Source organism: Ylistrum balloti, unplaced genomic scaffold (genome assembly GCF_031769215.1).
Source record: "Ylistrum balloti isolate Yb309-2 unplaced genomic scaffold, AGI_CSIRO_Ybal_v1 Utg371644, whole genome shotgun sequence".
Lineage (NCBI taxonomy): Eukaryota > Metazoa > Mollusca > Bivalvia > Pectinida > Pectinidae > Ylistrum > Ylistrum balloti.
The window spans coordinates 447224-460706 of NW_026782836.1; the positions used below are offsets into that span (position 1 = coordinate 447224).

The 13483-nt window shown below is 34.0% G+C and overlaps 1 protein-coding gene across 1 annotated transcript in view; it reads left to right on the plus strand.

Annotated features, from left to right (window-relative positions):
- LOC132563241 (retinal guanylyl cyclase 2-like) overlaps positions 1–13483 on the plus strand; it is a 115596-nt gene that overhangs the window by 97754 nt on the left and 4359 nt on the right. Inside the window, exons 11-16 of the mRNA XM_060227996.1 lie at positions 3151–3322; positions 5146–5286; positions 6368–6560; positions 7050–7224; positions 9612–9710; positions 13237–13328. Of these exons, the coding sequence (XP_060083979.1) occupies positions 3151–3322; positions 5146–5286; positions 6368–6560; positions 7050–7224; positions 9612–9710; positions 13237–13328 (872 nt within the window). The remainder of the gene's footprint in view (positions 1–3150; positions 3323–5145; positions 5287–6367; positions 6561–7049; positions 7225–9611; positions 9711–13236; positions 13329–13483) is intronic.

Consider the following 13483-nt stretch of genomic DNA (forward strand, 5'->3'; position numbering starts at 1 on the left):
ACGATAATGTTCGGGTGAGAGGTTCATCGAACGAAAATATATTTAATTAGTAATTAGTTCACAGGAATGACATGAGAAGACGTGAAATTATTGCAATACTATTATATCCTCTGTGTTATTATCAAATACCAACTCATGGTCATTGACACTTTTGATATATAGAAAACGTGATATGAACATGTGCTTTATCACGTGCTAACGTTCTGAGACAATTAAGTTATCATTTAGCAACGTGGTCTTGGAAAGTTGATGTATTAATAAAATTATAAGTTTCCTGTTACACATTATTTTCCCTATATTCTTACACTTTACTGCTCGTGTAAATATTTCCGATAATAGTACAGTAAAATCAGAACACGTTCTGAATAGTTGATATGGAGATCGAATGTGCTGGTTTTTACTGATACTTGAACAGAGAACGAAGACCAATAACGGATAAATCTGCATCATTCATCAGTCAAGCTGAACACCCAAGTTGGCTTTTGTTGTGTTTGAATAAATGTACCAGTGTCATATGTATGAATTTGATGAATAAATGTGACACGATGAGATATATTTGTGAAGTTAAATTGGCTATATAAGTGATTTGTAATCGTCAAAATGCCGCATGTTGTATGTTATTGGACAGACTGTAATGTTTGATATGTCTGCCGACACCCTGAAATTCTGTATAAAGGTGATGGATTGATCATCCTCGAGTTTCATTGTGTTCCGTTGAATCGTTTTCCATACTTAAAGGTGTGACCTCGCCATTCCAGACTAGATATTCTCCTCTGATAGACCGTCTGTATTCAATTATATTAAACTCATATTGCTACATGTACTTTTAGCAATTTCAGTATGTTTTCCCAGACAATCAACTTTACACATGACTGGCATTTGAACAAACCGAACATTATGTATTACGCAACTAACGAAAATAACAAATGGCAACTGCTTTACATTAACTTGAATTTCAAATTCTAATAATGGTATCGTTTGTCATCCGTTTGGAAGTAATTAACTTTATCTACATAGTACCCATCAATCTGAAAATGTGTTAATCACATGCCTGTTGTCTTTCAAGTTAGTTCATAGAAAATGTGCATAGGGCCAGACTTAAACAATATGACATTGTAGTGTCGTCGTCATTGTATTACAGATAAAATTATTTCAAATTATAGGATGTAAAGCAACAATAAAAGAAACAGATTGAACATTTATTACCAATGCCAGCCGCATTGTACTTAAAATGCTTTATTTGTAATAATGAAAGTCGCGACAGCGGACATTTATCTCGTGATACTATAGCAATTCAGTGAAATGTAAAATGACATATTATATATAAGTACACTATTTGCTGAAATATGATTCATACCATGATATTAATCTCCCATATTGTCAAGAATTGAAAGAAAATGAGAGCTAAATCCTATCGAAAAGCCCATCGTCTCAAAAACATATCTACCTCTAGTACTAAGTTGTATACAAACCAAACTGTTCCCGGTCTACTGGAGTAATGTCCTACACCAGAAATATGAAATGTTATTGACATGTCTGATATCAAAAGTCTGCAAGCCCTAATCAGGGCATTGTGACGTTAAAAACACCCTTCGTAAATACACTTTATTTTTCAAAATTTCGGGGCAAGTTTTTTTTTTCCAATTTAAATTTAAAATTCTTGTTGGCCCGGATGGGAGCGCACGCGAGGGTCTTACTGTGGGAGGAAACCTGAATACCGGAGAAAAACCCACGTGTTCGTGAAGGTGACCCTATATCTTTTCACGTCCGGTCCGGGAATCGAACCCCGGACGGGTGGAAGGCGAGTGCGTTACCACGGCGCGACACGACCACCGTTAGTACAGATGTCAGTCTCTTATAGGAAATGAAACACACTCAGTATTTATCATGGAACTGAAACGTATGTTATATTTTATTGATAACAATTGATTGACACACAAAGAAAGGGGAAACAAATAACAACCGGTAATATAAAAACAAATGAATTTGATTTTGATTGCAGAAAAATGGTTGGATTCATTATTGTTATTCTTATCTCATGATAGGTAAGCAATGTTTGCTGCATAAGTGGTCTTACACATTTCACCGACCTATGATATTTACATGTCGCAATAGTTTCAATATTCAAGGGTCCATTTCAATTATCAAGATTTTCGTGCGAGAAGCGAACTGAGGACAAACCCGTAGTACATGGTTTCAAAAGATGGAAGATGACAAGATAAAGGGGACGTTTTACTATCGTCATAGTGATCTTACTGAGAAAAAATGTCTTTGTTCGATCAGGTAGATGGTAGTTTACTTGTTTGTTCAGTTGTTCTATGTCTTGCTCTCATTTGAGAACTTGACATTACTTACTTCAATTGACCAAGATTTACAAGGCGGGCGTAGTCGATGAACCAAAGGTTGCTAACTCTTTCGGAAAACTTGGTTTTATTCTTCTTGAACATTTTTAGGAGTCTCCGAGTAAATCTTTCTTTTTGTCATATATTACCATAGTTGTAAGTTTGGATTATAATTGTGTTTGCATATTTTTTTTTTTCTTTTCTTTTTTTTTCATTTTTTTTTTTTTTTTTTGTAATATCATCAGCATCACAAAGGTTACTCGTTATTTGATTAGAACATTTATAATTCTATCACGTGTTAATGTGACCTTAAATTGTAATACGTTTTAACATCATACATAAGAATGGCTATTTCTATGACAGGTTTAACGTGTCATTATATCTACCTCATAGGCTTGGCATATTCAAAGTTACTTTGCATCAAACAATTAAGATCTGACTTCCTTTTAATTTCTCTTTTTAATATGTAATATTCACTGATACGCAAGTGGGTCTGGTGTCTGTTTTTCCATTCTTCCATCTCAAATATGAACGGGAAAAAATCGCTGCGTTTGTTGTAAATTCTAATACTAATCGATCAATTATTGGGAATTTGAATGATAGATATTACGAACATGGTCTGTTTTATCTTTTTTGTCATAATCAGTGATAAATTACTTTGTGTAGCACCAAATCGGACCTTAACAAGGCCACGATGACTAATTTGAACGTATAAATTGGACACTGACAATCAGCGATGGCGATCTGACGTCCGCCATAGATTTTGTACTTAATCCGTCTGACCTAACGACTATTCGTCTTCCTACAGAGATTATTGAGAAGATAAGAAAACCTCCTCCACTTCTCCGACCGTCTGTATCGCCGCAGGCCGCACAACCCCAATATATTCAGATTATGAAGCAATGCTGGTCAGAGAACCCTGATATGCGACCATCTATTGAGGATGTTTATCAACAATTCAAATCTGTCGCCGGTGGGAAGTAAGTATTAACCTTGTCAAATGTGTGTCTGTGTATGCACATATCTCATCAGATAATACCCGTATTTCCGCTTCGTTACTATAGTATGAATAAGTTACTGAGTGATATTTTAAGGTTCTGTGCGTTTTCATAAATACGCTTGTATATATCTATTTATTTGAATAAGAAAGCTGATTACTGATAAGCATGCTATGATAGCATTATATAAATACGTCTTCGTGAGTTTATCAGATAACTTCAAAAACTCATTGTAAATGATAACTGTGCATAATATGTTATAAGTAGAAGGTTGTTTTAGATATAAACTTTATTTGGTTTACAACAATTGCGAAACAAGTTATGCCAACTTATACTAGTCACTCTTGTTGTCTCGGATGTAAGCGTGCGAGGGGTCTTATTGTGGGAGAAAACCGGAGAAAACCCACGTGGTCGGGCAGGTGACCCCTTCCCTTTTCACGTCCATTCCGGGAATCGAACCCCGGTCAGTTAGGTGAAGGCGAATGCGTTACCACTGCGCCACCCGACCACATGGCTGTTTGATCGTCCTCCTTGTCGCTTATGTGCTTTGATATTTAAAAATGATATTCCAGGGAATATTTTGCTTTGAAATACCTTAGACAAGAACAAATACGAATTTGATCGAAGGTGTAAGGTCATCATACGAAAAAACTGTTACCATGATTATTGGTCTTCGCATCATTTCACTTTCATTATCTGAAGACTTTTTTTAATTGCGAGAATTCCAAAGATATGTTGAGGTTTTATTGGTCCAAATGAACTTAATAAGAGTTGGATATTGATAAAGAATGTTTCATTAAAATATTTGGAAGATTTGTTTGGAAATGATAGTCATATAGATACAATAAGCCTTACAACCTAAGAGTTAGATTAATACGAGAGACGAAAAATGGAAATATATTGAATAAATAAATAACAAAAGGGTTTTCATAAATCATTGTTGACACATGTCATAAATAATATAGATCGCTAAATATGATCAATATATAAGATTTTCTATACTTATATCGAATGCATTTACTTTAATGATAGAAAAAAATCAATATTTACAAAACGGAATGTAGCAATATCGTGTTATTTAATAATCATTCCATATTTTCCATGTTTGTAGTAATGTCGTTTCTTTACATAATCAAATTTGTTCATTACAATATTAGTAAGTGAATGCACGGCTTACTGTAGTTTTGATCAAATGGCGTTCAACAAAGGACATTCTCTAAATGAAATCATACGAAGTCTAAAGTTTTTCCTTTGGGAATTTAGTTGTTATTAAATAATTTCATTTTATCTGAAAAGTAACGGAAATGATACGATGACATTTGCACTTCTGAAAATGATATTGAGCTTTTAGAAGATATTTATCTTAATCACAATCAACAATGGAAATCTGTATTTTTGCGAGCTTTTAAAAACATCAGTTTCCTTCATCAAGAATGCAGATTATTATATTAAGCTTGATCGTTGGCTCGCAAAAGGATGTGTTTTTGATGTTACAATTGGATTACTTTTAATTTCGTTTATAACTACAATACAACAAAATAATATTGTCGCTTGTACAAATAGAAATCCCGTAGTTTACAGCGTATACAGTTATCTGAATACTTACGTTGTATGTATATTAAATTTACTGTTTTATACATGCAGTTATTGATGTCTTCCAATATAATTAATGCAACCATTTTGAAAGCATGGTTTATATTAGGAATATTATATTTTATACACGAAATTTATCCAAATTGATTGTAAGAAAGTGGAGTATCTAAAAGTATTGTACTAAAGAATATATTTCCATGTGTGATTGGCAGGAAGATGAACATAGTGGATTCGATGTTCAGGATGCTGGAGAAGTATTCAAATGACCTTGAGGACATTGTTAAAGAAAGAACAGTCCAGTTAGAGGAAGAGAAAAAAAAGACGGATGTCCTTTTAAATCGGATGTTGCCAGCGTAAATATATCCCTAAATATGTAACCCTATTTTTTCCCTATATTCACTGTCTTCTTATATATTTCCTTCGATGGCGCAATTTTGAGCAAACATTTAAGTCATTTTCGGAAATTCTGAAAAAGAAAAGAGAAGAGCGTTATTTACACTGAATCAAAATGTGTCCGTGTTTACTCAGTTTTCCAATCGAAACTTTGAATTGGTGTCATGGTGATGTTAAATCCAGCTACTACACCTTATAACAAAGATGTCTGGGCTCATCTTATTTGTAAATTACTTGGTATCATGAATGATAAACAGGTACGGGTTTAGTATAAAACGCAAAAAAGTTCAATATGTCAAAAGCTAGTTTAATCCTCAAAAAACGTCAGCCATATTTATTTGCCAAAATCTCACAACTGGATAAAACATATTTTTCAGATGTTCTTTTATTGAACATGATAAATGCATTGGTTCCATACAGTAACGAAATTATTCTAATCATGTAAGTGAAAAGCAAAAGATATGAAGCTGGAAGAATATGGATAATGTTGATCAATTTATAGTTTTTTTTCGTTGATATATTGCTTTGTTAATAAATATTTGCCGCAAAGTAATGCTATTTCCCTGACTATTTATCTGTGAACCAGATGATCGTACCATTGAGAAGAATTTATCGCCTTTATCCTACATGTATTTGACAGTGATTTTGCAGATTTGACGGTTTCTGAAGGATTAGATATTCAAGAGGGAAATATAACTGTAAAGATTATGCACTGTACATATTGCTTTCAGCTTATCACGAGAAGAGCTGCAACAGAGAGCTCCAATTGCAGGCTTTAAAATATAGAAAATAACGCAGCTCATATTGTAAATGTTATACTCATCTTTCAGTATTGGATTTGCTATAATTCCGTAACCCATTTACATCTGAAGTTTTTAGGCCTTTTTCATATAGGTCCTTTCGTTCCGTCCTTTTGCCATAGATCTTGCTCTCAATAAATTAATTTTTAGATACAAATTCAATCGCTCAATATATATGTATATATAAGTACCCGCTGTTATAAGTCGTAAAAGGAGTGGTTATGGACTTTTATTACTACAGAGTGGTCGCAGACGGTTTGAAGAGTGGACAAAAAATCAATGCCGAGACATTCGAGGAGGTAACGATATATTTCAGTGATGTTGTGGGTTTCACCACAATTTCGGCTATGAGCACTCCTATGCAAGTGGTTGACCTTTTGAATGACCTTTACACAGCGTTTGATGCATGCATAGACAACTACGATGTGTACAAGGTAATCTTATTTCAATAAGAAAAATATATTGAAATGTCAGTTTGAAAAAAGAAAACAAGAACCAAAAAATTGTGAAATTGCAACATGTATATGTAAATGCTTCACAAACCAACTCAACATGTACTGTAGCTAGATAAGTGCTTGTGTGTTGATCTCAAATATTTATAACATTTGAAAGTGTTTTCTACTGAATTGTTTATTTTGAATGCCATTACATGTATTAGGAATATAAACATGAATGTATATGTTTTGATATCTAGACATGTTAAGACCTATTTGAGCATTTACCTTAACATATTCTGCTTGTCGTAAATTGAGACCAAATGATATTGAAGTCTATGAGAAGATTAGATATGCAGCTAACTTAAAAATAAAGGAAAAATAATCCACAAAACGCGTTATTCTAATAAACGAGACTAAATGAAAACGTTTTAGATAAGATGCATATCAGAAGGTTTCAATAATACGATTTGTTTAACGTATCGCTAGGTCGAGACAATAGGGGATGCGTACATGGTAGTGAGCGGTCTTCCAGTGCGAAACGAGAACAGACACGCTGGAGAAATCGGCACCATGGCGCTCGACCTCCTCAGCATATGTGGGACATTCAAGATACGCCATATGCCCGAAGTGCCTTTGAGACTGAGAATCGGCCTACATACTGGTGAATGAAGTGCTTTGTAGCATAATATTCTTTCCTTGAAGATGTGTAATTGTTTTATTGTCATGGGTTTTTGCCCTAACAACAGTTAAGGTCATAAATGACAGCGGAAGTGGTGACTGGCATCCGGTTCAGCTACACTTTCCCAGTGTATCAGTATTTGAGTGCAGAAGATATGTGGTTTGAAACATTTTACTTGATCAAGGATCTACTTCATGTGGCTTCATTTTAGAAAACTCAATGTAGTAGCGAAGAACATATCAAATTAGATTCTCCATATTTAAAAAAACAAAACAATGAATGGATACATGGCATAAGTTTTCCATCTTTACTTCCCTTCGATTTCGTTTTACTCTACAGTATTGCTTATCTGTGAATCTATACTCTTTAGATGATTTTTGTGCGCCAGCGTTTTATGATACTAAAACAAATAGTACAAACATATAACATATTCGATATTTAGAGGTCATCCTATTTAGAGGTCATCCAGCATGATATTGCAGTGTTCGCCATTTTGCTTTTCTTATAGTGTATTTTTAAACATTGTCCTATCATGATCTTATCAAATACATTATATAATATCAGGTTGTACAAACACTCGAGCCAAGCATTGTCGACGGTAATTGCCAATGTTATGTGGCCTACAACCTAATTGTTGTGAATTTTTAGTTCACGGATAGGGGGGAAAAATTCATCCAGTTTGCAAAATATAGAAATCGGTTCCAAATCAGGCCCTAAAGCATTTAGTGAAAGAGCAACATTCTGTATAATACATAGAAAGATAAACCGACAACAACTTACAATGTCAACTTCTGCTTTAAAAGTGATTCTTAGACAAAGCTCTGACGTATTTTATACGTGACCAAATCATCTTTGGTACATATGAAAAGCTAACGTTGGAGAAAATGGACATTTCACCTCGTACAGTGGATATACATCGATCTGTTTACTAATGTCGACTATTTTTGAGACATTGACAGTGTTTATGTTTGTAGGTGACGAGGTCGTACATTGTAATGACGTCTTTGTATCGTCTCAGTGCCCCTGGACGAAGATCACGACAGACAAAACACATCTTTTGAATTGAATGTATATAGCTCTATTACACAAACTAAAACGTATCGTCTGCTTCTCGCCGTTTGTCTTTATACATTTGTGGATTTTCTCTGTAGAGAAATTGTCTGCCTCCGGTAAAATTTATCTCTGTCTGTCCCTATAGTGTATACGTTTAAATCGAACATGTCTTACATTTTGAACGTACATATAAACGCTGGAATGCACAAACAGACTGATGCTAATCTGTAGGGTTTTAGAATCAGAAATCCAATAAAGCTACCTACACATGTAATAATTGACAGCCTTACTTGTATAAAGGGTTATTTTGTATAAGTATAGTCAATCTGTCCACAAAGGAATGTGTTTATCATTCCTGAAACGTACAGACCTTGTATTACTAATGTTGGAGATAATCATTTTTAGAATCGTGTGGTAACCTAACTGACTATATACAAGCTAACAATAAAATTTCTTATCTCTGCTGTTTTTAATTACCCGAAATTTCTCAATAGAAAGATGTCAGTTATATATCGACGTGCATTTTGTATGTAAGAATTTGTTGTTATGTATCATTACCAATGTATGACTGCCAATGGTCAATGGTAAAGCAATATTTCTAGTAATGTTAAAATATCAAAGTTCCCCCCCCCCCCAACTCCTTTCGAGAGTCACATGTATACATCTACATAAGATTGGCATTCTTCATGACCTGATTTGAATCGCGCATGAAAAGTTGCAACACACGAGGAATACTCGTCCACTCGCAATGGGTACTGAATGTATTTGACTTCACGTCATGGCTGTTGGGTCGTCAAATGATTTGATTTCCCTTCATGATGTACACTACTGTCATTTTCTAGGACTCTAATTTCTGCACAAACACGCCAGCAATATATGTCACGTTGCGAACTGTGTTTAGTTTGATGTATTTGGAGACTACAGTTTTTTCGTGTATTTGCGTCATTTTCCATATTCGTAGATACTTATGATAATGTTAACCAAAATAGGAAATGCGTATGACTGTATGATGAAAACAATTAACTAAAACAATATACCGTTGTTTTAGGATATTCTTCCCGATCTGTAGTAAGATAGCTTAAACCATTACCCAGCTCGATGCAAGTCGGTTTTTGATATATGTATATATCTGTTTTTATACATGTGAAAAAACTATTTCGGCTTACATATGAATAGGTATTATCCAGCCTTCTTTCCGTATAATTTCAGGCTATTCAAATCATCGTTCTGCATTAATTCAGTGTCTTTCAAATTTGCTTTACTTTATCATTTGTTCGTTAAATGTTTTACTATCTTGTTTGTTTATACTTTGTCAGGTTCTTGTGTTGCTGGAGTGGTAGGTTTGACTATGCCCCGGTACTGTTTATTTGGAGATACCGTTAACACAGCCTCACGGATGGAGTCCACTGGAAGTGGTAAGTGAACAGTTCACCTCCTGGGATCATGTTGACAGACAGTGGCGCCTACAGCTAGATCGCTTTATACAATATACCAGTGAATGTCTCTAGACAGTTTAGACTGTTGATCGAATCCCTGAAAACAGTTTGGATTTGCAAATTACCATTTAAGGTGATTTCGATTAAATGAATAACGAAAATTGTATTATATCTAAACTACAACATGGCTCGACAGAAAATATGCACTCCTAATGTAGTTGATAGAAAAAAAATGCCGTTTGAATAGAAATAACTCATCCCGTCAAAGAGGATCATATTAAATATCAACAAGAACAGTTATTTAATAATAGTTTGATCTGCAGCAGTGAATAGAAATGCTTTGAACATAGTCCGAATACAAACTTAAGTGAGTTGATCAGATAAAATCTGATGTTTATTTTACATTTTTCTAACCTCTAAATATCTTTTAAAATTTAAATTTCGATCTTTGGGGATTTACAACAATGTCAACCAGTGAATTCCCTTCCTCTATATGTTTCGTTCTTTTAGCGCTCGTCAGTGACGTTAAGAACTAAATATGAACATACAGAAATATAAGGCTAAATAGGCATATGATTTGAAAAACAATATCAATTTAGGAATTTGCATTTCAAGTTATTTGATGTATCCAATTAATGTAGTCCTGGATTTGTTGATTACATAATTCAAATAAAAAAGGGTCAAGTGACATATGCGTGACAAGTATAAATGATACCATGACGCAAATTTCTGTCCATAATTGAAACCCCTACAGAAAACAAGTCAATCCATAAAGAAAACAGGTTCAATGATTTTTTTTTGTTTATGTGTACGCCTTCCTCCTGCACTGGTCAACAATTTGTTTGTATTGATCTTTCATGGCGATATGTTATCTATTCTATCTTATACCTTACAACTTCTGTGCTAAATTTTGTGTCAACTCTTCCAGCCAGTAACCCTGCAAGCCATGATGAAAATATTATGGATATTGGTACAGAACGGTTTAGAGTCAACAAATGAATTTCGCGTGTTTTTACCTTGTAGGTTAACCGATATTAACTCAAATTAAAGAATGAATTAAGTGAAACACTCCTTAAACCTTCAGTTCAAATATAATTTTTCTATTTTTGTTTTTTCCTATTTTCCTAGTTTTGGCTCCTTTCACTACGGGCGCCTGAAGGGCTGAGTCATGGGAATAATACAGTACATATTGAATGCAGTAAATTTGTGTTGCAGTGTGCTATTTGTTTGTACTATGTTAAATAAAGCCAATTGTTCTTCATGTCAAGACAGTATGTAGGTCAATAGCGATTTATTGTTACATATTTAAATATCATTACGTTTTTTATATGATTAATGGAATATTATAATGCCTTATAACAATATATAGGTAGTTAGCATCGATAACACAAGAGTGCTGGATTTCTGTATGCGATTTGATCTATGTTTCGTTGAAACGATTATATATCGCTGTTAACTTAAGAGCAATTAAAATGCTGTTTGAACCCTATGTAATATTAACTCTTTGTCATGGTCTCATTTTCAGTTCAAATTTCAGTTCTCTGTAGTTTTGTGAGTGTGTGATCAGATCCCATGTGAAGGTACAGATATTGTCAGTATAACAGACTCTTCTGTAGTGAACAATATCATGGTAGAGACAATAGTCTGTGAAAAATGGAAATTTAATTACGATGACGCCAGTAATATTTCATTAGCATTGCCTAGCTGGTACAATTAACTGACGTAATATCTCCCTTATATATAAAACAGACGCTATATTTGTATCCTAAAGGCTTGAAATACTCAGTAGGATATATGTACACAACTTTCGAGACATCGCGAAAAAAAGGGCAGATAATGAAGAATAAAACGTGAAGGTCTGAAATGTTTCTATGACGACAACACATCCGTTTTAGTCTTTTTCTTGCCTCTTTAGAGGGAGACGCATAAAAATTCCGATTTCACCGGAGGTCACTCATTGTGATTTAGTAGGTCTAGACTTATATTATCGTGATACCGCCTTCCACATTTTGTGTGTTTGTGTGTGCGTGCGTGCGTGCATGTGCGTGTGAGTGTTTGTGTGTGTGTCAATTTTTGGTTAATATATAAGGACAAAGGTCTGATTATTATATTTTCCTTTTGCACGAGCCACCTTCCGGATAACTATAACCTCTTTATTTCTTGATGATATTGATTGAAAATTATGTACGTTGGTACGATTTGAAAAGTTACATAGCCCCTTCAGTTATAAGACAACGTATTTAAGACGATATTTCTAATGCGTATTTCCCTTTTGTAAATTGCATACAACTTGTATTAGTGTCATACATGTGTTAGCGTTTGACACATAATCATCATTTATCTAATATTGTTCTATATATCACTAGTGTAGAATATTATGGAGCATTTTAATGACAGTTATAAATCAATGTCATAATATTGACAATGGCGTTACGTCATGGGAAAAATTGATTTTATTATTTTATTTTATTTTTGCAGGAGTCTCCGTTTTTTTTTTTTTTTTTTTTTAAGTTTTGCTCTATTTCTAAGGAATTTAAGTTTTTGTTATGATGATATTGATATGTTGTTATCTTTGTTGTATTTTTAAAACAGCCTGATAAAATTTCTTTACAAATCTAATTTCATCTTCCCCCTAAAACGCTCTAAGATATTACATGCCAGGTACGCATCTGTTAGTATATCTTCAATAGTGTTTTTGCCTGACGAATATCGCTATTAAGTAAACGTATATAATTGAGTAAAAGGGTCAGCTCAGCCTGTGGCTATGAGAGTGCGTGACTGCCACGTTATCTCCCACTACGACAGATCAGATAACAACAAGACAGCAGCCATTTTATATCGATTGTTTCATCAGTAGAATGAAGTTTACAATGCTAAAATAAATCAACACCTTAAATTAGAGACGACGTAGATCTGGAACACGTCAGTTACCTTTAACGCAAACACATTTTGACATATAAAATCGTCTGTAGAAAAGTTTTTTTTTCAAAAATTACAGATGCATCTTCTAATAAGTCAGTAAGTCCAATAGAAGAGGAGTTAGATATTCATACCAACCTATTATATTTAAAGAATTTTATTTCATTTTTTTTAAATCATGGTGTATTTCATTTGATTTTCGATAGTACTGCATCCGCATTTTAAATGTCTCTGTTGACTTTCGTTAACACGTCTTTCACTTCTTTGATGTATTGATATCTAAGGTTCTAAGGTTTGATTCATCGTCCTTAAGGAATGAAGCCATCCCATAAACAGTGACCACTTTGATCTGACCTTACATACCTAAAACTGTTTGGTTCTTGACAAGATTTTGAAATGTTAGTCATAGTCGTCATTCCATATTGCTAGTTCGATAGACTTTGAGGGTCGCTTACAACAATTTTGAAATTGAAAGTCTCATTCATTCCAAAGTAATCTTCCGTACGATGCAACGATTTCACCCTTTGTTCTGAACTATGTGCGGATGAGAAGTATTTATTTTTGACTCTCCATTTTGTTTTTGCAGCTTTCCGAATACACATTAGTCTGCCGACCAAAAAGGTACTGGACGACCTCGGAGGATATCAATTAGAGTATCGAGGAGAGGTGGAACTAAAGGTAGATACCAGCTTATCTTAAGACAGCACCTCATTTAATCAATTGGAAATCTCGTTTTGACAATATTGATAAACACTTTCTAAAATCAAAGCAAGACACATAAAGATTGTACATTTTTAACACATACTCAAATTATCGCATTAAGATGAGGTTAT